This window comes from Diadema antillarum, unplaced genomic scaffold (genome assembly GCF_040938485.1).
Source record: "Diadema antillarum isolate AM-2024a unplaced genomic scaffold, OU_Dant_1.0 scf00000051, whole genome shotgun sequence".
NCBI lineage: Eukaryota > Metazoa > Echinodermata > Echinoidea > Diadematoida > Diadematidae > Diadema > Diadema antillarum.
The window spans coordinates 677,654-705,458 of record NW_027270940.1 but is presented as its reverse complement, the minus strand read 5'-3'; the positions used below and the strand labels follow the sequence as shown (position 1 = coordinate 705,458).

Below are 27,805 nucleotides of genomic sequence, written 5' to 3'. Positions count from 1 at the left end.
AAGACTCTACTCGATCAAATCTGAAGTCGAGATGATTGCATGCAACGGATCAATTTGTGTTTGGAATTGCCCCAAATACATAGCAAGAATAGTACCATTGCACACAGAAGCCCGGTGGAACCAGTGCAAACTCTTTGGAAATCGTGAATACCACAATTTAGGAATGAGATAATAACCATCAAGACTCTATCTTATGCACTAATTCATAATTTATAAAAAACATTAAGAAAACTACATGTGACTCACAAGCATAATGCTGTCACCCATATTGTAACAATTCCACACTACAAATAACTAAGATTATGCGACTACAAAAGGCAAGTATCATTGCTATTCATGTACTTTTTAAAAGCATGTTTGCTATATTGTTGAATTTGCAGATACCTACAATGTACTAACCCAGCGATCAACCACTCCATCAAGATACACGAGATAACCTTGGCACAAAAACAAAAAGGGTGCTGACACGTACCTACATCGCTTTTAAGAAAACAAAAAGTCTTATCATCATATTTTGACCTTAAAGTAGAATAGTCCTCATATATAAATTCATATCTTCGACCAAGCTTTTATGATCAGTGATAACTGTCTTCAAGAATGTCTTACTGGATCACAAATCTATGTAAGAAGGACTGACTGAATTTTCACTGGACTACAGAAAATATTTGCTCAGGCACTCAGTCACATGTAAGGTATGATTTCATCCACACTATACCCTGGTCAACATGCATTGATCTGCATCTAGAGAAAAAGCTAGTAATGTACAGTATTTCCCTTTTTTGCTGAACGAGTGAATGTGTACTTTACGTACTACTACTGGCATTTGATTTCTGCATTTTTTCCTACAAATACTATCATTTCAGTTTTGCTCCAATCTAGCAGAGGCATTTCATGATTGCCTAGGAGTTATTCTAAAAAGCTGAAAGTGTAAGTTTCACAACAATTCACAAGTAACTATAAAACTTGGCAGAATTTGCAAATTGGTGTTGAAACTGAACATGTATTCCTGGTAAGATCCATCCAAATGATGGAATTTCATATCTAGTCTTCTTTTTCTTTTTTTCTTTTTTACATATCTAGTCAGGGTAAAACACAACTACACAAGTATTACTTAATTTATTCCCAGCATTGCACAGTTCATCTGAAGACGAGTGTAACGCCAAGGGAACATATCAATGGCACATGAGGGTGACCTCGCCCACCTACATCAAGGTTTCTAGCTGCAGCGAAGCAGAACATGTGGGATCACGCTTCATCTGAGTGTCTTGATCCCAAGCCAGAGATTATCTGCAGACGGGTTTTCACCAATAATCACTTCCTGGCAGTCAGCTTTGCATATCTCTCAAGTCTGGCAAAATTCGCCATCCCAAATTTCACCCCGCGATTGGCACAGATGTCAACTCGCGTTCCTGGAGGAAACCTAGCGGGCGGCCACCGCGGTTGGTGCAGCCGTCGTCGTTGTCGACTTCGCGGCGGCGCTGCCTGGCTTCTTGGTGGTCATCTTCTGTACCATGGTGAGGGCGTAGTCCAGTCGGGTGTTGAGGTCACCTGTGCAGCCGTGCTTCTCCAGAAGGTTGAGGCGGAAGGTGCGGAAGTTGCGCTTCTGGTCGATATACGTGACCGCGCCCATTAGGGGGCAGAGGATGATCTTAGTGTGGTCCTCAAAGAAGTTGATCTGAAATGGTGATTTAGAAATTAGCGGTCAGAATTATGTTCGACGAAACTGTGATTCAACATTCTCAACAATTCTCACCTTCCAGGTGAATAGGTTCACTGTGTTACATTATATGAGAAGACTCCATCATGACCAAAACAGTGAAACCTCCCTATTAAAAAAGGTCTGATATTAAAAGCCCTCTTACACAAAGATGGTTTTGCAGATCCCATCTTATTATGTTCCCTTGTTAAAACAAGGTTTCCCGTATCACCTGCAGATACATTCACACATATCACATTTTAACCCGTTGAGGACGGGCTGATTTTGCTACAACAAATGGTCGCAAGTGGTCGCAAATGGTTGGCAAATCCATGTACAGTCAAACCTGTCTATAGCGGCCACCCAAGGGATACGGGAAAAGTGGCCGTTATAGACAAGTGGCCGCTATAGACAAGTAACATGTATCATCGTTGTATACATCCATATATACTTACATGTACATGTATGTGTGTACGTATACACATGTGTGTATCATCCATAGAACAATGCCGGTGTTTATGAAATTGTTGCACAGTACATGTGCACAGTCATGAAGAAAGCTTAACACTAGTGCATTATCGTGACTGAATAAGTGATGAATGCAACGGTGGCGATCACTGAACGTTGCCCAGGAATGACTGGCACAGCTAACAAGCAGAAAAACACGCTGAATTATCGGCTCGGCTACAGCTCCATCGGGTTTTTGGCCGCTATAGACAGGTTAAAATCTACCTCGGGAAACAAAATTTGAGGCCGCTGGCCGCGTTAGACAGGTGGCCGCTATACACAGGGTCTTTAACATTGCTTTTCTCTCGGGGGGATTTTTCAGTGGCCGCTATAGAGAGGTGCCCGCTAAGGCAGGTTTGACTGTATTTCTAACGCTGGTGATATGTAGCACACTTTGGTAGTTGAATAGAAAAATGGAAGTTACAACCAAAAGCAGGGATCATGCAAAGTTAATTTTGTTGAGGTGCAACATAAACGCATCATTTCATCACCAAAATAAACTCCCTTGTGGGAAAAATGATGAACTAGAAATGTCGCTATGGCGAATGGTATGCCTCCGCCATAATGCATGATTCTCCCAATAGGTGTATTAGTACAATGTCTTCACAATGTGTGACGGACAACCTGAAAAAATAATGCCTCCGGCACCACTTCGTGGCGGAGGCATAAAAATCTAGTGTATAGAGTGGAAGAGTGGGACCATCAGCCTGTCTGTAAACTCACCTGGAGTGTGCCATTGCTGAGATGGAGAATGATGGCGCTCTTCGTTCTGAACCATGTTTGTAGGAAGGGAAGTCTTGCCATGCTGTCCGACTCCCGAGGTGTCATAGCCGCTCCGGCCTGCCACGAGAAGAGATCACGATACATTGTAGAATTTTAGGTTTGTTTTTCAGTAATGGCACTCTCTATATATACTGTATACGCCATATATTTCTTGAGTCTAAATTTTCGCGAATCGGGAATTCCCGACGATTTCGCGAGTGGTTAAATTCGTGATCGTGGAGTCCTGTACTCAACAGAGAAATGCGTACGTCACATCCACATCGGGATCAAAGTCAATAATTTCGCGAATAGCAACCGACTTGCAAAATTCGCGAAAATAAAAACCTTGCGAAATATTCGGCGTTTACAGTACATGTACCTTCTTTTATGTCTCTGCCTCTTCTTTATCGTCTGATCGAGTGTGGATTCCTATCAAATTATTAACAACTTATTACAATCAATGCCTGGTACAATTTCCTATCAGCTCTTCTGTGGTTATATACATAGTTCTGTCACTAAACCTAAACGTTCTTGTAAGTGATCCATTTTTGGAGGCTTACGTCAGTGAATTTCAGTGTTTGCAGACATGACTTTCACGGCATCTTTTATTAGCGAAGGGCAGCACAAAATGCCAATCAAGTTTCCACACAATAAATTGAACTCCAATGTTTACACAATATACATAAGAAGTAAACCTTCACTACACCTCAAGTTAGAAAGGAAAAGTCACAATTCTTCTTGTTTTGAGTTGTCACTGCGCATAATTATGATCGACAGCGAACAAGCGAGCGCTTGCTGAAGGGTGCTGAATGAAGTCAAAGCTTTTTCCCCTCATACCTTGAGTAGATGTTCACTCATGTAGTTCCTGAAGTATCTCAGCAGGGTGACCTTCTTATGCAGGCCAGGAGTATAGGCCTCCAGGCGGCAGTACTTCTCATTCCCATCACGCTCTATGTACTCCAGAGTGCTGGTGATTTGAATTGAAAAGGTGTCTTATTGAACACGATGAAAAGCAAAAGCAAAGATGAGACAAATGCAAAATATACAATTCGTATTTTCAAGTGCATCCCGTCACACTCTTTTATATACTCAAGCGTGCTTGTGAAAAGAAAAACAATAAAAACAACGCACAAACAAAACCGAGATGAGACAACTGTGAAATATGCAATCCGTACTTACAAGTGCAACCTGACACAAGTTCTGAAGTTGCTTCAATGGCATTCTATGCTGCCAAGCTTGAAATTCAATAAATACAAACACTTCACATACCCGAAGTATGAGTTCAAGCTCTAACAGCTCTAACAGTTCATGAGCAAACACATGGTTAAAGAAGGAAGAGGAAGAAGAAAAACAAATAAGAAAATTGACTTACTCTCCGTTGGCATGGAGGAGAAGTCTGGTGGAGTCGTTGAAGAGAACACCCACGCTGCCATCACACAGCTGGTATCCCAGGCCATACTTGTCTGAGTAGTCCACCCACTTGCTGACCCAGAGGATGGGGATGGCGGCGGGGTCCTCTGCCTCGTCTGATGGGAGCAATATCATAGCGAAAATGAGGGTTAATTACTTGATCACCAACAATGTTTTTGGAGGGGAGGGGAGGGGCGAGGTGGGTGGTGGTGTCACAGTGAACTTGAGGCACAGGTACCTGTCTTCTTAATCACCAGCAATGTTTTTGGAGCTTTATAGGGGAGGGGAGGGGTGGGGTGAGGTAGGTGGTGGCAGTGAACATGAGGTATAACTTTTTAACCACCAGCAATGTTTTTGGAGAGGAGGGGAGGGGAGGGGAGGTGTTACCCTGTTACAGTGAACATGAGGTATAACTTTTTAATCACCAGCAATGTTTTTGGATGGGAGGGGAGGGGAGGGAAGGGGAGGGGAGGGGAGGGGAGGGGAGGTGTTACCCTCTTTCAGTGAACATGAGGTATAACTTCTTCATCACCAGCAATGTTTTTGGAGGGGAGTGGAGGGAAGGGGTGGGATAGGTGGTGTGTAATTAATTAATAATTAATGTAATATACCTTCTCGGCCACCAGCAATGCTTTTTGGAGGGGAGGAGAGGGGGTTGGGTAGGTGGCAGTATCCCAGTGAACATGAATCAACCCTCCCCCGGCCACAGAACACCCCCCCCCCCCCCCCCCCCCCCCCCCCCCAAAAAAAAAGCCCAGCCTGGTTAAGGTTAAACTCTTGATAATTAAAAATGCTTTATAAGGGGAGGGGACAGACATGGTAGGTGCAGGTGTTGGTACCATAGCCAACATAATTTCAAAATACATGTAAGTTTACCATGGAAGTATCTGTAGTTTGCAGCCCTCCTAAGTTCTCAAGCAGGGAGACCTCTGCAGAATTAGAGAGACGAGGTTTTGGGTATTGAGTAATCCTTATCATGAAAGAGGACCAAAACTGTACGGTATCTCACCCATGCGTATGAGGGACCTGGCACTGGGCTTGGCCTGGTGGAGGGCAGAGAGGTGTGTCAGTAGGCCAGCCAGGTGCTCCTCCTTGGGGGATGGGTTGGACCGGGCCTGGTGGTGGTTCTCCTTCAGCTCCCCCTGGCCCTTTCGGAACGGCTTGCCGCCCTCTTCTTGTGAGGGGGGCTTGTTCTCATCTGTGGAAAAAATCAGGAAATTAAGGGGAAAGTCATATTTTTGCGCCAGTGGTGGATGTGCATGCATTTTGTCATCTACAAACGATACAAATTCTGGGGAGGGCAGAATCTGCCCAACCTGTACACAGATTTTCTGCAATCATTTCCAAACCGCTAAATATGAACCTTGGCATAGGCGAGCCTACAAGTCTGATTTATATCTTCTGATATCACATTAGAAACCTTGGATCGATGGTTATCAAGCCAAGGGGGATTTTACAGTTGCACCTATACCCCCAAAATAAATTTCCAATCAGATGTTTCTAGTCTATCAAGTAGCATGGAATTCTAAAGAGGAACTATAATTACAATCACTCTTTTATGTATGTGAGTTTCTTTTGCATTTGGCCTTTTTTACGATCAGTGGTGTAACTTTTGTACTCGGACGGTCAAAATTTCAAACAAAATATTTTTTCATTATTCTGTTTGATTCCTGTTGGAAAGTATTCAAATTTTTGAAAAAATAACATTTCAGACCTTAAAGCTGAAGAGTTATTGGTGTAATTTAAGGAAAACCCTGGCACCTGAAGTAAATTTAAGCAAAATTTTGTTTTCATGAATTGCACCATAATGACAAAACTCTGTAGTCAAACTTCACCATGCAAAGTTTATATGGTTAACAACAATATATAGTTTGTGAATCAAAACTATTTGGGGGTTGAATATAAAGTGAATTTAAAAAAAAATACATGAGATTTATAAATTTTTGGTAAAAATACCAATTGACATGCAATTTTTAAGATTTTAACTATTTATTGGAGGGCAAGCCAGGTCAAACTCTATACTATAACAAGTCTTGAAGAAGGGCTACCTTCCTATGTAGGTTAAATAAAATTCCAATCATTTCTTTAAATCTTGGATTTTTCACACATGGATGTTTCGGAGGTGACAGTTAACATAATAGAATGTTTCGGAGGTGACATTAATATTAACACTCAGTTTTTTTTTAGAATAAGTGACAATAACACAAAACTTCTTCTTTTTATCAATGTTTTTAATAATTATAACTCGAGAACAAGAAATTAACTCCTGTTTCAAGCAGATAAACCACACAGAACAAGTGTTTTTTTACACTGCATTAATTAGCATGGGTACCGGTAGTTTGCCATCCATTTGGACGAAGGTTGTAAGCTAAATATTGTAATCTGAAGAAACATGGCATTCCATTTTCTACCTTAAATTGAGATAAGGGTGTGAGATCATTTTAGTAATGTTTCTTTGCTCTCAGAACATTTTATTCCACAACACCAGGGAAGAATCACTTCGTTTTGGAGGTGACATTCAATGTTAACATTGTGTTGAATTATTCATTTACAGTAAGAATATGACGGACATAAGCTAGATATTGTAACCTGAAGAAACATGGCATTCCATTTTCTACCTTAAACTGAAATGAGGGTGTAAGATCATTTTAGTAATGTTTCTTTGCTCTCAGAACATTTTATTCCACAACACCAGGGAAGAATAACTTTGTTTCGGAGGTGACATTCAATGTTAACATTGTGTTCAAGTATTCATATAGTATGTCCCCCCCCCCCCCCCCCCCCCCAAAAAAAAAAAAAAAAAAAAAAAATACAATTAGACTTTTGCATTGATAGCACCCAATATGATTAAATCAGCTAAAATCTACTTTGGGGTCTTAAATCATAACATCTGAGCTCTATTTTGCAGAAAGCCCCAGTCAATTTGGTTAAGTGGTCTCAAAGAAATGTGGATTGTTATAAAGGATGTCAGGAGTCTGATTCTTCCAAGTGATGCTCTTGGAACTGCATATTAATGTGTAAACACAATATACAGAACTTGGAGAGAAGGGATTCCTGACATGCTCTACAAAAATCCTCATTTCTCTTTGACCTCTGAAGCAAATTGAATGGGGTTTTCTGCAAGGTGTGGGCAATGAGTTAATGTCATAGTTTCAATCCCTCAAATTGTATTTTAGATTGATTCACTATCTTTAAAGTTATCGTTGCGGAGGGTCCCATTGTAATTTTTTGGTGGGGACATAGGTTATGAATGCCAAAAGCAAAAATTCTTATTTGACTTGTATTATGTTTTTGTCTGCACATAGTATTATAAATAGATTAATTCAAGGATGTTCATGAATTCTTCATCATTCTTGATAGCCACCATACAAATGTTATAATACTGGTGAAAGGTGTTAGGTTCATCTGGGATAAATTTTCTATATACCAGATTCATTTAAACTGTTGACATTACTAAAATATATTTTATGTATATTTCTGAATTGCTTGAAAATTACCTGCAAATCATATATATTAGTCACTTTTGAGAGTAAAAAGTATAAGATAAGAAAAAATCATTTTATTGTTTTGGAGGTGACACAACACAGAGACAACCCAACTTCTCAGGTGTTAACTAATAATATATTGTGAACATTCATGTCTTTCCTCATGGCTTTAATTTTCAAATATAAGCTCTTTCTTTCAGTTCTTACTTGTTATTTTGTTTAGTTATTCTCTTTCATGATAGTGGATACCAGCTCATATTTTGTTTTGGATTGTAATTCATACTAATCTTTAGCAAGTTTTTACAGTTTGGTTAAGACAACAGTTTGTGTTTCCCAGCTGAAGAGAGCAGCATAATGCTTTTGTGTAAACTTATTGGGAATTTTTTTTTTTTTTGTTCAGTTATTTTCCCCATCAACTTCACAGAAAGTCCCGGACACAAACTGGTCTCAAATAACCCTATAAGGGACCGAAAAAGGACAAGTTCACCTCAATAGACACGAGGGTTGAGTAAATACAGCAATATTAGTAAAACACATCAGTGAGAGTTTGAGGAAAATAAGGCAATCCGTTCCAGAGTTATGAATTTTTGAAGTTTCTGCTCAGTCAAAGCTGAATGAGAAGACTTCTATAGCTTGTGATGTCACATGTGTACAAGGATATAGAGAAAGTATCAAGAAAATTCAACATATTTTCACTTTTCTTGCATAACAAAAGAACACTTGACTTCTCTCATTTGGAAGGCAGGGTGAATAATATTGCCCTAACATACATCAGTAGCAAGTTGAAGAAATGTGCACTTTTTTCAAAAAGTAAAGTTTTGTGAAATTCACTTATATTTTCTTTATATCGTTGTATGCATGTGACATCATACACTGTCGTAGTCGTCTCATCCAGCAGTGATTGCATAGATACTTCAAAAAACCCATAACTTTTGAATGGATTGTCCAATTTCCCAAACTTTCAATGATGTGTTCTACTAATGTTGTTGCATTCACTCAATCCACATGTATATGAAGGTGGACTTGTCCTTTAAGAAACCGTTTTCTTTTCCTTGAAATTCCAAATTCTAATTCTAAGATAAAACATAATAACAAAACAAGGTAAACACGTCATCAAAATTATATTGAGATAGAACTACAAATCTTGTTTTTGGATCTTTCCCTTTCCAGTCCTGGTGACTTGTTCCTCTGTTCACTTTAGTTGTCAGATAACTTCAACAATCTTAAAAAAATACAATGTCATAAACAGTTGGTTCAACTTGGAAAATGTAATAATTATTGTCATATTAAAAAAAAATAACATAATTTTGTTTATGATTACGTTGTACATGGAAAAACAACAACTATTAACAGAATTCAAGAACAAGTTGTGCACCAGCTATAGGCATGTGGCCTTTTTGTGGAGTTTGATTATTTTATGATTTTTTTAAGATTGTGGACTAGGGCATGCATGAACTGCCACATGTATCACTTTGGTATCAAGGGAATTCTGGTGAGCTAGGTATACAAAAGTCACTTCTATTGTGATGATTTTGTAGATGTATTTGAAAATGTTGATAGATAGTGAAAAGGAACTGAAGTCTTGCCTTTCACTATCACATAACAATATGGTGTTAACAAACAATGTCACCTCCGAAACACAAGAAAAAGCAACCTACATGGAAAGCTGTGATTGGTAAATCTTCACAACTAAATTGCTTAAATTGAAAATCAAGCTTCTAAGATGAAAGCATCTATATGTTTACTTAACTAAAGCAGGAGAATTGATCTTGATTACAATATTATATATACAACAGATGGGTGTATTTTGTGCATTCTCTTTGTTAAAAAAGTGAAAAAATGTAAATTTGCCCTAAAACCTACAGTATAGTAATAAAAATAAGAGTGAGAGTGTGTTAGTTGATTTCTCCACTTTGAGACTTATGTTACTAAAATAAATGAAACCATTGGTGTACATGATATGGTTTCTCTTCAATAGAAATGAGCAAAAACTCTTGTTAACAGTGTTTTGTCACCTCCGAAACAGTAATTCTTAGTTTTTATTAGATCTTTTATTAATATCTAGAAAATTCTTACTTCCTGTTGCCATATTACTATTTTCATCCAAAAGAGATTCCTGTCAATTGGACAGAATCAAACAAAATTGCTTTGTCTTCGAGAAATTATCAAACATAATACGCTTGTTGTTTCGGAGGTGACGATTGTTTCGGAGGTGACAAGTGTTAACGGAAAATTGTAAATTGCTCCGAAATGAAAACAACAGGCTATATTTCTACTACCTTCCTTCAGAGATAAAGTGAGGGGATATGTTACATTTTTGTAAATGTAATGTATAACTGATGTCAAGAATAAAAAAATCAAATACATAAATCTGTTGTCTCGGAGGTGACAGAAAAGTTAACGGAAAAGTTGCATAAATTTATAAACACTCACCAAAAAATGATAAGCTATTTGAATCAAATAATCTTTGGATCGAAGTTAAGTCAGATTGATAACTATTCTGTTTAGATGGAAATGAGCAAAGCTGAATTTTATAATTGTGAGCAAGAGCTAACTCAAAAGAGGGGTCAATTGTTAACGGAAAATGTCACCTCCGAAACATAAAGTTTGGACAATTTCAGTCTTTAAAGAAGACAAAGCAGAACCTGGTAAACATAATAGTTCTTAAAGTTAGATACCTGTCTATCACCACAACAACAAAAATAATGAAAAGCAATAAACAATTTAATATGCTAGGTCTGACAAAAAACCATGTCAGAGTGCATACACCAAAAGTGTTGGATTTCAAGCATGTAAGTGCATGCCACATCTGAAAGAAAAAGAGAGGAAAGTTCATTAAGGTACCCAAGGTAGACACTGTGGGTGGTAAGTTTATGAGAAAAAATAATGCATATCTGTCAGTGAATAAGAAAGTTATACACCAATTAGTGCCAAAACCGTGTTTTACACCACTGATTGTAAAAATGGCCATTTGCAAATTTGCATTTTGCACAAGTCCTCATGGTCAAGTTGGCAAGGTCACAGTGAATTGTACATTATTATTTTTGTTTCAAACCTGATGAGATACATTAAAAATTGCACAAAATGATTCAAATGCAAATTTTTGGTAAAAATATCAAACTCACATATAAATCTACAAAATTGATTATAAGAAAACCAATTACACAGTCGAGTAGACTACATCCGAGCATCCTGATGAAGAAACCTGAGATATTAGGTAATTATTATCTGATATTGCCCTGTAATAGAGTTGTATTGCCCGGATACAAATCTCACCTTGACAGTTGACATCCAGGAGAGGTCTCCTGCTTGATGTGACCGAGACCTGGAAGCGGGGCGCCATCGTGAGGCAGGTTGTGGGAAGCTGCGGGGGCAGGTAGCCCGAAGTGAAGAAAGGGTCCTCCAAGAGGTGCTCAATGGTGGGACGTTGGGATGGGTCGTTCTGTGCAAACGGAAACAAATATACAAAAAGATCTTATAGTTTTGGAAAAAATTTGGAGGGCATGAATAAATTTGATGAACCTGATTTTGATGTGAGAATAACACAGTGATACATAAAATGCTAAAGATCCCAACGACACTTTTAAACTTTTTTGATGAAGGACTCGGAAATAATGGGAATTTGCATCATTGGTTCTTTTCGTTTTGCCTTGTTTTTGTTTTTGGAAGAAATTTTGAATACCTTCTTGCATTTTACATAAACCAAACGTAAAATAATGTTTTTTCATTGTGTAAGATCCGATGGCCATCATGGAGGTGTTGACAGAATCCTATAGGTACCGGCTAATGGAAGATACTGATAGTGATCTGTATTGCCTGTCATACAACAGCAGCTGGTGGATGTTGGAGCTTGATTCAATTGACTTGCCTGGGAGATTACATCAGCACTAGCACTAAATAGGAATCCATTGGGACATTATAAAACAGAATTCTCCCCATTTGCCCAAAAAGACTTGGTGAGTGAAGGCCAACAACTTCTAGTTGACAAAATAAACCACATCCCCTCTCACACAAACAAGAAGCTACAGTTTCCCACTATATAAGTGAGTTTGTAAAACTTGTTGCTTTGTGTCTGCAATAAATGGGATTCCAAGTTTTCTTATATGTTATCCAATTAACCTACCCTTAGAAGCTTTTGGATGAGGGTCCTTGCGGGGGAGCTGATGGAGGAAGGTATCCTGTACTCGTTTCTCTTGATCCTCATGTATGTGTCCTTGAGGCTCTGGGTCTCAAAGGGGGGCTTACCCACCAACATGGTGTACCTGTACAGAAAGACCAGTATTGGGAAAAGATATGTTTTTGTGACTTTTTTTTATGGACACACAACATTTGGTATATTAACCCTAACTAGGCCGGGCTACAATGTACTTAGGTAGATGAGCCGGGAGGGGGGCCTCCCAGGCCCCCCTCCAGATCTCGGCCGCGCGATCGCGACGAAACTTGGCACACACATTACCTATGAGGTAATCTAAAGTACAGTACCATGAAGTTAATTTTTCAAAAAAATTATCATTTACGCTAAATTATGCTAATTTATGCATTTAGAATGGTGCATGAAATCACACAATTTGGTATAAAGCTCAAAACAGGCACATGTTTTGTGTAAATTATATTCGTTTTAGTTTCCTTAGCAAATGTAAGAGAAAAAAAATTGTGGCATCAGAAAAACACTGTTCCGAACAAGAAAATATGTTCCGGTCCGGTTATTAATTGATTTTGATCTATAATACCCCAAAATAATCATGCTTTTTATGAAATTTGTCTGTAAGCACAGTTTGCATTGAAATTGTACTAGACAAAATTCATGTTTTTGAGCAATTTTTGGCTGACATGCACGTACATACTCATGCGCAACTTTGGAACCGCGTGCCCGGGCATCGCAAATTTGATGTCAAAAGATGCGGGAGACTCGAAAGAAAAAAGTCATGAAACATCGCGGCGATAGCTTTTCGATAGCGATACATCGCGCGGAACGTCGGGGGCTCGGAGCCCCCCCCCCCCCTCCCCCCGGCCTACGTACTGTAGTTAGTTTTGATGGCTACCAACATGTTTACATCGTAATCAGTGCGTGAGTGTACAAAGAGCAAACAAAGACGTTCTTGCATGTTAAATGCTTGCATTTCAGTGGCCAAAGAGTAAGGCTCTAAATAGTTTCTTGCCTGGAAACAACCAAAAGTTTCAGTTTTCAGAGATTCTCATGCAGAATCGGGGAGACTTGGCAGCTCATACAATAAACGTATGTATGAATACTTGTCATGCAATGGGATTTTACTTTGAGCATTTCCTTGGGCCATATTGATTTTGACATGCAAGTATTGATTCTGATGCATTGATGTTGCTGAAGAATCACAGAAAAAGAAAACAAAGAAAAAACTTTCTGATCTTTTGTTAAGTTCTTTCATGCTCTCTGTGCAACATTGAAATGACCGACAAAATTAAGTCAACATGCAATTCAATTCAAACTTGAGACCATGCATGGAGAGCTGAGTAAGAGAATTGGTTATTGAGTATTGACATTCAACTTACATTATACAACCAAGAGACCAAATGTCTACTTCATAGCTGTGACCTTTCTTTGACAGAACCTCTGGGGCGATGTAGTTTGGTGTTCCGCATAGAGTCCTGGAAAATGAGGTGAGAAAAAGGAAAAATAAGAAACGGTAAAGTTGAAACTTGAAAGTGTCCTATCCAAGTACCAATGAATACATTTACAAATCATTCATTGCATGGTGAGATTTTTTTTTTTTTTAACAGTTTGAGTTATAAGTGCCTCCGGTGACACTAAGTGGCAGAGGCATGAATAGCTTCTAGAATAGAACTTTTTGTTACATGACTAACATTATTCCGTTCTTGGGGTCAGGCAGACGTCGAAATTTTGATACAACAGAACAAATAAACAATGAAATAACATAGAGCAGCAGCCCATAATTTTGCGACCTGGATTTCTTTTAGCTGTAACTGGAATTTCGTTATGACCGTGCTCGTTATAATGGGAGTGCACTGTATACAATCCATATGCCTGCACAAACACTGCCAGCTGATGTGTTCCGCAGAAGACCAAGCGTGCTTACTTCTTGCGTTCACCGATGAAGTCCACCTTGGTTGCGAGACCAAAGTCTCCAATCTTGATCTCCATGTTGTCGTTGATGAAGAGGTTGCCCAGTTTGAGGTCGCGGTGGATGACCTTGGTCTTGTTGAGGTACTGCACACCAAGGATGCACTGCCTCATGAAGTAGCGTGTCTCTGGCTCGGTGATGGCGTGGCGGCGCTTGTGGAGCTCCATCAAGGACTAAGTTTGAGGGTATAAAGGAGAAACAGCTTCTAACTCAAAGCCTATTAATCTTAGATGAACCTCAAGGCAATTTATATATTTTCGCAGCTATAAATCTCTATCACCATAAATTGGTGGAATTTATTGTAGTCCTTGAGCAGATAAACCACTACTCTGAAAAACCAAAAACATGATACACTTGACTGAACAAGGATGAGGGCATAGGAGGCTCAGATATATTCCAGTAGGGGTGCTCAATGTATTTTCCATTACAATACTACTTGCACCTGTAGAGAATTTCTGCATGCTTTTTTTCTTTTCTTTTGTTTTGCTTCCTTGAACATCCTGTCATGCATTCTCATATGAAGCTGCTATGTCATCATCCTTGTCCAAATGATTCTTTATGAATTTCAAATTTTGTAAACATTCATTGGGAAAAAAGACCTATAAATGATGCAACCTGGGATACTCACCCTCCGTCTGCACAGTTCGAGCAGGACGTAGACGTTGTCCTTATCTTCAAAGAAGCTGTGGAACCCGACAATGTGTTTGTGGTTCAAGCTGCGGTGGATGTGAATCTCCATTGTCATCTACAACCACACAAAAAAGGAATCAAATGATCAAATCAAATCAAATCATTAATCAAATACAGAGTGCAGCAAAAGCAGATTTGAAAATAGAGTCAGACATCAGTCAGATGTGATTTCATTGGGATTTATTGAGACTGGGGCATAACTGCATCAACAAAAAAACAAAAACAAAACAAAACAAAACAAAACCAAACTTAAAATGTCAAGATTTTTGTATTAAACTATATTGTCAGGTATGTACATTTACAAATTATATGAAACTCACTCATTTGCATAAAACATCATACTGGCTATTCAAAGTGTGTTCTGAAAATCATCAAAACTTCACAATTTCAGAAACTTCTTTCACTATTACCAAATCTGTTAAAGGGATAGTACAGTTTTGGTTGAGATGAGAAATAGGCTTTCGAATTTTTGCAAGATACCAAGAAAACACTTATGATATAGCACAGAGCATACCATTTTAAGAGGAATTCAAAGTTTATTTGATGAAAATCGGGTTTGGAATAACTGAAACATCCAAAAACAAAGTAAAACAAAGCGATCGTTACAAAGTGTGGGTCCCACACTTTATTAGAATCGTTCTTTTTTGGATATCTCAGCCATTTTAAAACCAATTTTTATCAAATAAACGTTGAATTCCTCATAAAATTGCATGCTCTTTCATATTTCATCTGACATTTCTCATTATCTCACCTAAAAATGTTAGAAACCTGACATTAGGTCTCAACCAGAACTGTACAATCCTTTAATCTAAAAACATTTTCACCGAGTGTACTGTCCTTTTTACTCTCTATTCTTAGACTGGAATTTTAACTGGTCTAATAGATTCCCCTTTACAATCTTTCATAACACATCCAAGTTGAAACACCAAGAAGGGTCTCCAGGGCTCTCACTTATTAAACTTACTCTCTGAGTCCTGAGTTGGGCAGCTGTGTAGATGGGAAATGCATGTTGTAGCAAAATCAGTCCGTTCTCAACAGGTTAACAGTTTGACCTTTGAGTGATGGATCTAAATATTTGCATTAGAGTCGTGAAGAAATAGATTCTCATGATTTCACTTACTTTGTCTTTCTGGTGCGGCTTGACCAGCAGTGCCTTGGAGACAACCTTGCCAGCATAGATAGCCTTGGTGGCATCGTCAACGAGTTCATAGCACTTGGCGAATCCTCCCTACAAGCAACAAACAACGCTGAATGGTGTCAACAAGTTCTCAATGTCCAGGGGACATTCAACATTTTGTGAAATATTAAAATCAGGAAGGCTCCACACAGCAATTGTGAGATAGACCATTCTAAAAAAAGGTTCCATTAACTACTTGTTTCATAATGTCTCAGTGGTAGGGTGTGGTATCAGATAGGACAAAAAAGATTTAAAAAAATACGTCCATGGAGACTTTTGTACAAAAAAAATATTAGATAGACTCTAAGGGGAAATTAGTCTTAGAACTCTACAGAAGATCAATGAAAGTGACAATCATACCAGGCAAAACTGTAAATTCAAACAGTGTCCCATAATGCAAAAAACAACAACAATAACAAACAAACATAACAACAAAAACTGGTGGGACTCTTTCAAACATGATACAGATCATCTTGCATTCTTGAATTGGACCAAATTTGAATACTGCAAGGAAAAAAAAAATGAATATTCCCGTTAAAGTTGAAGTAGGTAGTAAAAACAGCTAAAATTTCACTCCATGCACTGCTGGCACTGCTCTCTCTCAATCTTCTTTTTCAATCAAATGCTCTATCGATGTCTAAAGTAAGACTTATACACGTGTAACGTCAGGGCCTAGAGTAGTACCATTTTAGTAGAGTCTAGACAGAAAGATCCGTCTGTCCGGAGGACTCTTTAATTACATTTTGCCATTAACGCTGTCATCCGGGGATCCGTGAAGCCAGACGCAGTCTCTGCGGAACGTTCCCCGACGGACAGATACAGACCGATCTTTCGGTCAAAGTAGAGTCTAGATTAGACAGAAAGATCCGTCTGTCCGGAGGACTCTTTTTATATTTTGCCATTAACGCTGTCCTCCGTAGACAGACGGAAGGTTGCAGTACCCATTGCTGTGTGGATGTTCTAAACCACTGTCTCTATGGAAAATTGGGTGAGGTACCTCACCCTTCTCGATTGCGTCTAATTCACGGCCCTAGGTCGGCAAATTTAAGCTTGTATAGTGAAATTAGCTTTTTAAGAATACATTAAACTCACCAGATTAATGAATAATCCAAAATTTTAGTAGAATTTTCAACGTAAAACACAGCCTGTCGCGTCGTCACGTTCAAACTGCAGAAACATACAGTATGAATCTATTAGCCAATCACATGCGAGGTAGTTTATACGTGTTTGTTTTACTAAAACACGTACCTCGCATGTGATTGGCTTACAGATTCAAAATGGCGACTTACAGCTTGCGAACGGCGATGTTGCGATATCGATAAAATGTCTGCGTTATAACCGAGTTTATGTGAGTATTTCGATTGCACAATTGAGAAATTTATCCCAAATATTGCTGCATAATGTGTCATGTCATGTCAAACTTGTTTGAATGTAAAAAAGCTGTCTGAAATTTGGTTTATCGTAACGTTTGATCTGTGCGCGACTGCTCCACACAGGAGCCGCAATCATTGACTTCGGTCTGTATACGGAGGGGATCCGTGAAGCCAGATGCAGTCTCCGCGGAACATTCCCCGACGGACAGATACAGACCGATCTTTCGGTCAAAGTCTAGATATGCAAGACGTCTATTAAACATTAACATTTTTTTTTACCTTAGTCTAGAAATTAAAAAGTTAGAGTCTTAACGTTAGATTTTCTCTGGATAAGGCCCTTGTTGCCTTGTGATGGCCGAGGTCATGGTGCCCTGGCCTGGTGGTGGTATTGCCATGCATTCCATTGATTCCCAACACTTAACCCGCTAACGTTACTTGGTCACTACAATCAAATTCGGTTTCATAAACCCAATTTATGACATGAGCCATAGTAGGTTCTAACAGTTATGCCGTTTTGGCGTTACCGTACTCCCCAAATTCTAGCTGCTTACCATGACCGATGACTCCCAAAAATTTGGTACCAAAATTTGCCTGGATTTTTTTTCGACTCTGCTCTCCTGGTCCTCTTTCAAGGCTCTTGTTAACATTTAATATTATCGTAGACATGCTTCAAAACATATCTAGAATCTAGCTCAAAAATGCTGCCTTTGTACAAATAAATACAGAATGAAACTTCGATCAGCAGATCCGTTCATCAGCATGATCAGTGAGAAACTCCACCGCTTTCCAGTGATGTGTCAGGTTTTTACCGTTTACTTCACTGCTCACAGCTCACCAAACACTACATGCGTGCACATGCACAGCTCAATGCATTCATCGCACGATCACAATCACTTGCTTGAACATCAAACTTGAGTTGAAGAGACATGGCCATGGTCTTAGCTCTTACCTTGCCGAGAAATCTGCCTTTCGTGTATGTTTTTCCAGTTGATGGATCTGTAACGACATCTGGAACCTCTTTCACCCTCAGATCTTCTCTTCTTGATGACATGTTTGCAGATTATTACTCTAAAAACTGCAGAGAAATGCCGAAATCTTTCAGGAGTTTTGGTAGTACGACAGCTGATCCGTGTGATCGCTTGGCATCTGAATAGGAAATTGTTATCGGGAGGTTTCAAAAACAGCCGGTTTCGATTGGGTACTGAACGCTCATTGGCGGAGGGCACCGGAGCCACGTTCCTGATGCGGGTCTCTGATTGGTCAATGCAACCGAACCTTTTAAACTCGTCAATGGTACATTTAAAAATGGCAGACCGATCGGCGACATGAAGAAGATAAACAAAACATTATCATAAAACCATAAACACACCTGAGAGACACACTCTCCTTCTATATAATTTAAATCGTAATTTGTTTTAGCATTCTTTTCGATATAACCACTGTTGGTATGTGGCTGATTCGCATCGACATTGCAGGGATTTTAATCTGCTGTACTTTCTGTGTGTGATACTTGTTAGTGGGATGAGTGTGTATTCATACATGTGTGTGTTGTGTGTGTTCGTGGCCGTGGATGGGTACAAAGTGCAATGACCGCCACGTGCTGTACAAGTTGCATGAGATACATGTAATACACGTATTTTGTACGTGCAGTACATAGAGTACGTGTAAAATATACGTAGAGTTCTACCCTACATGAATCGGATACTGTGGGCACGGTTTGCCTCTTCCACAAAATGGCGATGCTTGCGGAACCTCGACGGCGGCAGAAATTGTCATTCGATCCAAGAAATAAAGCATGGAGCGATGGTAAATATATGACCGATATCTGAGCATGTGTCTGTGCTGTGATGCTGTAAAATCTACATTTTGTTGCGACAAAGCAGTCCGTGTCATCGTGAGACATGGCCGCCACCATACCGGTCGCGGTCGCACCTCGCGGCCGCGATCATCCACTAAATATTGCAACAGTTCGAATGTGCAAACATGTGTGTGTTTTCCATAGTGTTTTCCCTGGGCCTGGTATGGCCTATGGCCTTGCCTGGCCTTGTTTAGTCTTGCAGAGAATGTACCTAGTGTTCTGATTATTAGTTGAATTGAAGGCACACAGACAAGACAAATTTAACCCGTTCCTTACGGGAACCTGGTTTACCAGGTTCCCGTGGGAGCAACTGATATACGGGAACCTGGTTTACCAGGTTCCCAAATGAAGACAAGGGTGCCTGCTTCAGTGACCTAAATTCATGTTTCTTTGTGTTAAAATGCTCAGAAAAGTGGGTTTGATAAAAAGATCAGAGTTTATTCTGGATTTATTCAGGATTTGTTCTCCTGCTGTTTAAAAAAGGGGGTTTTACAGTATTATGTACCTTTTCCTGATTTAGTGTTTTGCTTGTTCTGCTGTAAACTCGTACGAACATGTACATAATGGTCAAGGCTGAGATCAGTTAGAAATGCGGGTTCGCTGACCCCAGTCACCTCATTCAGGTACCTGGTTTTGCGTAGAACAAAAGATTCTGAGAGCTCATCAGCGCACGCTCTATTCATACCTCGCACCCAATCAATATTTCCATTGTTCACGGGCACATGTAGTTGACCGTAGAAAGGGGGACACAATGAACCGCTTGACTGCCTTCAAACAGCTGTATTACCAACCTGTGTGCCTCTCTGTTGACGGGCGAAAAGAATCTCGTTTGGGGGCATTAAAGGCACTCAGAGAATTGCGGAAGGAACGGGTTAAACTTAATCACTTAATCCACGACCACTACTGGGATGGAAAGTTTTAGTTGAAGAACCCTCTGCTCTGTCTTCATGTTATTATGGGTCACCAAAATTCATCCAAGTAACGTTTTATAGGCTGAAATCAGTGTCAAAAAGGAGGATGGACAGGTACAGGCACTACAGGATGCACACTGATACACAGGTACACAATACAAAAATTAGATCTAACACATTAGATTCTGGACAGACAGATTTTTCTTTCTGGAACAGATGTTGCTGTAGTCTCCCTGGTCCAGGATGAGTGAGTGGGCCCTAGACCTCTGAGTCTATGCAGTCTCCATTCCCTTTGTTTTCCGGGGTACCAAATTCTTGATCATGTTTTGTTTTCTTTTATTTTTCTTAACAGACTCGTCCAAGTTTGGTCAGAAGTTGATGGAGAAGATGGGATGGTCAAAAGGAAAAGGTCTTGGGGTCAAGGAGGACGGTCAGCTCTCGCACATCAAGGTCTCTCTCAAGAACAACACCCTCGGTGAGTTGCAGGTCCACTTCGTCTTTGGTCACCAGGAAATTGTCTCTTTCACATGTCCAAGAACTCTGTCGTAATCACTATGAGATGTTTTGCTTTTTTTGAGAAATACCCTTTTCAAGATCTGCTTTTCCTCTACATGTCTGTCTTGTGGTCAATTTCCCTTGTTTTGCCCATAATTGCTTTGTGTCTATCACAGAAATTAATTGTCAATTCATGTAAATTTATTATTGTTTTTGAAGGAGTAACCGATGTATCTAATTGTGTGTAAACTTCTGTACAAGTATCATCTCTTTTCATTCATTTAAATGTTTGTGTGTGTATCATGTATACTGTATATATGCCAAATATTTCGCGAGGTTTTTATTTTCGCGAATTTCGCAAGTCAGCTGCTATCCGCGAAATTAATAACACGCGAAAATATTGACTCTAATGCCGATATGAATGTGACGTACACATATACATTTCTCCGTTCAGTACAGGACTCCATGATCGCCAGTTTTACCACTTGCCAAATTGTCGGGAAGTCCTGATTCGCGAAAATTTAGACTCGCGAAATATATGGCGTATGACAGTAGTTCTGGTCAGTTTCCCTTTGTGTTCGTTATTACACGGTCACATTACAAGCATCATTTCATTTTTGTGTGTGTGTGTGTGTTTGCAAACGAGAGTGAAATACATGGGAGTGATTTTTGATCATCAATACAAGAACTAGGATTTTTTTGTTGTTGTTGTTGCATGGAACAGGTGTACTCTACACTAGTTTTGAATGCATCTTCGTAGTGGTGCTTGTTCTTTTTTTTTCTACACTGTATTTGAAAATTAGGCACTTGTACATGATTTAAAATCCCCAACCAGTTTGAGAACAATGGCTATGCTTCCTTTTATTGTCTCTCACTTGGTGTTGTGATTAGCAGACATGATGCTTGCAAATGGTTGATCCAACTTACTTTTTTTTTTTCTCTCTCTCTCTCTGTCTGCTGCCCCCAGGTGTTGGCTGCAAGGCCAGTCAAGAAGACAACTGGATTGCCCATCAGGACGACTTCAATGACCTCCTCAGCTCCCTCAACCAGAATCATGGCAGCTCCGTCGCCGATGGCAACCCCTCCCAGAGTCTTGAGGAGCGCTCAAAGAAGTCCAGAAGCAGAGTCCAGTGAGTCACCACGGAAGATAAATTTCTAGTGGATTACTTCAGATTTTATGATCCTCTTTTATTGGGAATGGATATGATATGTTGTATCTTTTTTATAAGCAAAAGCATTGTAATTCTCCATGAGCATCACAAATCTCCATGCAAATTCTTCAAGCAAAGTATGTATTGAATTGAGAAACTCTACTCCATGATCAAGGTGAAGTATAAAGAGAAAAAAAATGTAAAGTTTAGTCAAATTATCAGTGATTTAAACAGCGATCATTGTGGGGATAGTCAAAAGAAACATTTCTTTCAAAAGAAAACTGAAATTTTTGGGATTGGAAATATTCATACAAATAAGTGGGCTTAACAGTGACAAAGAGATGCCAACTGTAACTTTTTCTTTCAGTATTTTGTACATTCTTTTTTTTTTTTTTTTTTTGCCAAATACACTACAGATTTCATGATGTTTCTTTCCCCCAAAAATTGTATTAGGCCATGTATCTTGCAGGAATGGTAGAAATACTGCTTTTCAAAAAAAAAAAAAGCACCTTCTCAGCCCTCAGAATACTGAAATACCATTTTTAAAAGCAAGAGTGGCATCTGTTGTCATTCTGGTTCTCAGTTTTATAACAATTATGTACTGTGCAAATAACATGAATGGGGCAGAGTTTCTCAAAAGTAGGTATGCAGGATTTAGTTCAATTCCATTCAAATTTATTTTCATATTTTTTTTTTGACGGAACATGACATATGCTTCACTTTTAAATGACAGAATGATAATTCAAACAGTGGATTGTGAAAAGAAAAGATTGTACAGCCATGAGCAAACATCACTGGAATTTGAAACATTGAAACATTGTGATGAATAAAAAAGAAGAGTAATTATGAAATTCTTGAAAAATGGAGGGACCCACTGAAAAGACAATGCTCGTACTACGTGGGCCTTTTTTAAAGGGATGGTAAAGTTTTGGTTGAAAGGGACTTCAGGTTTCCAACTTTTCTATTTGGTTTTTTGTGAAACCTCTAATGAAATTTGAAAGAGCATATAATTCTGAGAGGATTCAAAGTTTATTTGATGGCACTCGATGGCTAATTATATCCAAACAAATTTACACTTATAAAAGCTGGGACCCACCATTTAGTAGGATCACTTTGTTTTAGTTTGTTTTTGGATATATCTCAGCCATTTCAAAACCAATTTTCTTCAATTAAACTATGAATTCCTGTTCAAATGGTATGCTCTGCAGCATTTCATAAAGTGGTTTGTAGGTGTGTATCTCACAAAAAAAAAAATTAAAAAGCTGAATCCTCGCCTCAACGGATACGACATCATACCTTTAAGGACGAAAGTGAATAAAAAAAGTAAGTTTGGAAGGTTACTGATTCCTTGTTATCTATTGTTGATAAAGATTAGGGGAGTCGGTCATTCTCTTACAAATCAGTGTACCAGCTACCTTTGATTGTCATGTGTTCTGTTATTGTTCCTCTGTTCTGCCATGTGTAGCTACAAGAAGTTCACGCGGGGGAAAGATCTGACAAGGTACGGAAAAGAAGGCATGAACAGCATTCTGGGAAGGCGCCTGACCCAGTCTGCTCCTGTCACACCACAGTCACAATCTGTGAGTTTACCTTTTTAGCTTCCAGATATAGGAAGGGGACTGTTTTGTAGTGTTTTGTGTTTAGGAAAAAAACCAAACGAAAATAAAACAAAACTTGCTTGCATAGTCGCTGATATTGTGTAACTATGATGCTGTGAAAGAATTTGTGTTGACAAAACCTATGCACAATCAAGCCTAAGAATGGCATTTGGTACTGTACATATTTTTAATTGTGCACATGCTTAAGTTTGTTTTGTATTGTTTTGCTCTTTCAAGTGTAGCGTAGCAGTGTTTGCAAGATAATTCAGACTAGACATTTTTTTCTTCATCTTCAAGCATTCAAAATATGAGTTGCATGTATTGGTATATATGTAGGTTTTCAGTGCACAGGTTTATTTTTACTTTGAACCGTTTTTGTTCTTGTGTTGTCTTTAAATTATTATAGAGAAAATTCAGGCTGAGCATACATTTCTTCATAATCAACCTTTCAAGATTTAAGGAGTTGCATTTACTGTACAGGTGTTTAATGTTCACAGATGTATTTTTGTTTGAATTTTTCATTTTTCTGGTGTCATCTGAGAGTGTTTCTAAAAGCAGAGAATTAAAACTTACCATTTTTTTCTTCACGTCCATCTTTCTAAAGGGAAGGATTTGCTTTGAAAAACAATTTTTTTTTTTCTCTGGCAGGTAGAGAATTCTGATCAGGAAGATGAGAACGAGAAGGAAGAGGTGAAGGAGAAGGGATCAGAGGAGGGAACAGAGGAGGTTTCCCACGGCGTGGTCACCATCAAGGGTTCCTGCAGCGTTGGGGAGTACTTCGCCCAGAAGATGGCTGCCCTGAAGAGGGCGAGGCACCGAGCGGAGAGCGAGTCGCATTCTGACACTGAGGTGGACCCCCCTCGAAGCGGATTTGGCTTCCGCCCGGCAGCAACAGCTGAGGCAGACAGTTCCCATGTGGTGGCGCCCGAAGACAGGGCGGGGCCCTCTGGTCTAGGAAGACAGGCTGGATCTACCCAGCGGATGGGAAGCGTTGCCGTTGCCGACCGCGAGGATGGTAATGATGACAGGGAGGATGGAGGGGCGGAGAACGAGGGAGAGGAGGAGCGAGAGATGGAGAGCGAAGAGGGGATGGACGGACACCGGGACAGGAGCAGCGGAAAGAAGAAGAAGAAGCGCAAGAAGAAGAGGATGCGGAACGCCGAGCGCGACTCGGACGACAACGAGCCGGTCATTGAGGTCCGCGGCCAGAGCGAGAACGAGGAGGACGAGGGCATTGAGATTGACAGGAAAAAGAAGAAGAACAAGAAGAAAAAGCGACTGATGGATGAGGTCACAATGGAGAGCAAATCCGAGAGTGCTAGCGAGCAGAACGGCGGGGACGACTGCGAGAGGAAGAGGAAAAAGAAGACAAAGAAATCCAAGAAGGACAAAAATAGGAACGAGGTCATCGCTGAGCACAGCTGCTCCATCGATGACGACACCAGTGAGGAGAGGTCTGGAGGTGAGACTAGCAGGAAGCGCAAGTGTGAAAGCCACGAAGAGAGTCTAGAAGATGAAGTGGATGAGACTACATCGAGCAGGAAAAAGAGAAAAAAGGACAAAGGGGATAAAAGTGAAACCCAAGATGGAGGGGAGAGTAGTATATCAAAGAAAAAGAAGAAGAAAAAGCAGAAAATGTAGCCTTTTTGTCTATATATCTTCTCTTCTTTTTCTTGTACATACATAGCGCACTGCATAGATTTTGATTGGATATACCATTTCCAAGAATAAGATTCGAATTCATGTTTCCAATGAAATGAACAGTAAAACTTGTAGCAGTGCTTCAGCAAAGAACAGAAATGTAGCCTCTTGGACTTGACCCATTGAAAACTAGTCCTGAGTATATTCGGGCAGGTGTCTATAGGAAATGCCTGTTGTAGGAATATTAGCTCGTCCTCGTAACAGGTTACAGACCGAGTAACAGGGTGAAAATGGGTGGTCTGATTTAATTGATCTTCATGGACTGTCCACGAGGGTGCATTTAAAAATCACTAGTCGCACCTGTCAAGTGAATTTGTGCATCAAAGCATGTGCTACAATGGTCAACTACAGTCAAGATGCCTCCGATGTGTGTGTGTTATACACAGACATCAGTGATAAAGTTGTGCACAAATTTGTTACAGAGATTCTTGAATATATCTGAGATGGGACAGCCTTCCCACTGTATGATGCATGTATCCCCAAGCTCCTTGTTCTTCAAGGGAAACCCAAACCCAAAGAGAAATATGGATTGAGTGAAAGCAGCAACATTAGTAGAACACATCAGTGAAAGTTTGAGGAAAATCAGACAATCAATGCAAAAGTTATGAATTTTTAAAGTTTTGGTGTTGGAACTGCTGGATGAGGAGACTACTAGAGTTTATGACTTCGTGTGTGGACAACAATATAAAGAAAATCTAAAGAAAATCAAACAAAATTTCACTCTTGTAGATTATGAAAGAGCACATGACTAACCGCTTTAAGAAAGCAGGGGAATGATTACTACCCTTAAAATATGTCAGTATCAAGTTGATGGAATGTGTAATTTTCATGAAAAATGAATTTTTTTGGAATTCCCTTTAGAATTTTAAAAATTCTTAACATTTGCATCGATTGTCCCATTTTTCTCAAACTTTCATCAATATATCCTACTAATGCTGCTGCTTTCACTTAATCCACGTTTCTCTTTAAGATTTGGTTTCCTTTAATTGGTTATTTCAAGACCCACAGTAAGTTGATTGCAAATCAAGGACATTACACCTACTAGACCGCACATGGTCTCCCTCCTTAGCAAGCCAAATGACATGAAGTGGTCACACTGGCTTCACGCACTTTGATCCTCCATTCATGCTAGCAGCCAAACTTCTCAAAGTTTGGGTCACTGGCAGGTGTGTGATCACACTGCTGGGAATACATACCGTAAGTGTCGTTGAAAATGAACTACTCATGAGATATACTTGGTACAATTCTCGTTACACAGTGCAGCACTATCGGATAGATTTTGTTTGTTTGTTTGTTTTTGTTTTCCCTTGGGCAGATAGACTCAAGTGTTGCTTGAGGTGGAAAATGATATTACAGTGGAAATTCGATATAAATGCGCTTAGAAACATCAGTATTAAGGGCTATATAAATGTTATTCATTATCATTATCATTATCATTAAAGAAATCTGATATAACGAAATACCTGATAAAACAAACTAATTTCTCTGGTCCTAATTTATTTCCTTTGTATTTTATTGTTTACTGAATACTGATATAACTGTGTGATATATAGAGCAAATTGTCTCGATCCTAAGGGTTTCCACTGTGTATCAGAGAGCAACACCTGTCTTCACTATGCTTCCTTACACAGAATAGCTGTAGTCATTTGACGAAAATTTTGGCCAAGCAGCAAGGATGCACAAAGTCCTGAATTCATAAAATCTGAATTCCAGGACCATGCTAATACTTTATTCTTGGTTTGGTTATGAAACCACAAACATATACAGTGTAGTGTTGTACTAGAAATATTCTACCCTGTATTTTCTTATCCAATGCTGTTACATAATTTCCAGTTATGAATTCAGAAAATGATGCGTGTATGTCTTAACCTGTATAATGTAGTACAATTCCAGTGACATGATCAATGAAACTCAAGTACAGTGTATGTTTTTTTTTTCTTTCATACAAGATGTATGCCAGCAAGTGACTTTACTGAATTCCCATGAATATGATTATCAATTCCACATTTTATTGTATTTTTTTTTCTGCAGTCAGTATTGTATAGGAACAAACTAGATCACAGTATACATTTACTGATGGGAGTACAGTGTATATAAATAAATGTATTAAAAATATGTCTCAAATCATTCATAGAAACGAATGTATTATGTGTGTGTTTCATTTGCCCATAAAAGTGTTTTCATTTGTATAAATTTCTTCAATTAATTCATACAATGAATACCATAAACACTGTCTGTTAAGCATTTGAGGATGTCTTTGCATTTTCAGACCTGAAATTCAGCGATATGGTGCAAACCTTTGGTGAAATATTTAGAATTTTTCTGCAAAAAATAAGAAGAAATAAAGGAAATAAATAGGGCTTTTTCAGGGGTGTGTTAAATCACAATTCCGTGTGTGCATCATCACTTTGTATAAGGTCAAATGAGGTAGAGGGGGATGGTGTAAGAAAGGGCGGAGCTTTTGCATTGTTAACATTGAAATAAAGCGACCTGAAGCCCACTTTTGTGGAAAATTTGAAAATTGTCATTCCCCAAAGTGGACTAGGTATATAAGGGGGGACGAAGCAATATTCAAGGGAATTTTTTTTTTTCATTTTTAAAACTGTAATTCAACGATTTGAAGTTTTGTGACTTTTTTAAAAAAAGATTACACAACAACGAATTCGGAAAATCCAACCGGGAATATATCAAAACATGAATAAGTATCTGAACTGCAGATTTAGACAAAATATTTCCTTATATGAAACTTAAATTACCAAACTAATGTCTAACATTCTGCTGAATTTGAGTTATATGACTTCGAAAAGACATTTCCTGATCAAATATAACACCTAAATGAAAGGCTGCTTTTGATTCAGTAATACATACATGTGCT

General features: G+C 39.0%; 2 protein-coding genes across 2 annotated transcripts; one reads left to right on the top strand and one right to left on the bottom strand.

Annotated features, from left to right (window-relative positions):
• Positions 1–1,146: 1,146 nt before the first annotated feature.
• On the bottom strand, positions 1,147–18,350 carry LOC139715589 (serine/threonine-protein kinase PLK1-like). Its single transcript, XM_071627151.1, has 12 exons — positions 18,166–18,350; positions 15,787–15,894; positions 14,605–14,721; positions 13,932–14,149; positions 13,387–13,482; positions 11,984–12,122; positions 11,137–11,302; positions 5,385–5,573; positions 4,338–4,491; positions 3,803–3,932; positions 2,927–3,043; positions 1,147–1,675 (listed from the first exon to the last, which is right to left on the bottom strand). Exons 1-12 carry the CDS (start codon positions 18,265–18,267, stop codon positions 1,421–1,423), a joined length of 1,791 nt encoding a protein of 596 aa, XP_071483252.1. The 5' UTR covers positions 18,268–18,350; the 3' UTR covers positions 1,147–1,420.
• Positions 18,351–18,931: 581 nt separating this feature from the next.
• On the top strand, positions 18,932–25,698 carry LOC139715587 (uncharacterized). Its single transcript, XM_071627150.1, has 5 exons — positions 18,932–19,022; positions 20,338–20,460; positions 21,448–21,610; positions 23,097–23,211; positions 23,878–25,698. Exons 1-5 carry the CDS (start codon positions 18,950–18,952, stop codon positions 24,868–24,870), a joined length of 1,467 nt encoding a protein of 488 aa, XP_071483251.1. The 5' UTR covers positions 18,932–18,949; the 3' UTR covers positions 24,871–25,698.
• Positions 25,699–27,805: the final 2,107 nt, after the last annotated feature.

Coding starts and splice junctions, on each gene's coding strand:
- LOC139715589 (XM_071627151.1), bottom strand. CDS start 18,267: ATGTCATCAAGAAGAGAAGATCTGAGGGTGAAAGAGGTTCCAGATGTC. Junction 15,895..18,165: donor AAGGCAGATTTCTCGGCAAG/GTAAGAGCTAAG, acceptor TGTTGCTTGTAG/GGAGGATTCGCCAAGTGCTA. Junction 13,483..13,931: donor TTCATCGGTGAACGCAAGAA/GTAAGCACGCTT, acceptor CTCATTTTCCAG/GACTCTATGCGGAACACCAA.
- LOC139715587 (XM_071627150.1), top strand. CDS start 18,950: ATGGCGATGCTTGCGGAACCTCGACGGCGGCAGAAATTGTCATTCGAT. Junction 21,611..23,096: donor AAGTCCAGAAGCAGAGTCCA/GTGAGTCACCAC, acceptor TGCCATGTGTAG/CTACAAGAAGTTCACGCGGG. Junction 23,212..23,877: donor TCACACCACAGTCACAATCT/GTGAGTTTACCT, acceptor TTTCTCTGGCAG/GTAGAGAATTCTGATCAGGA.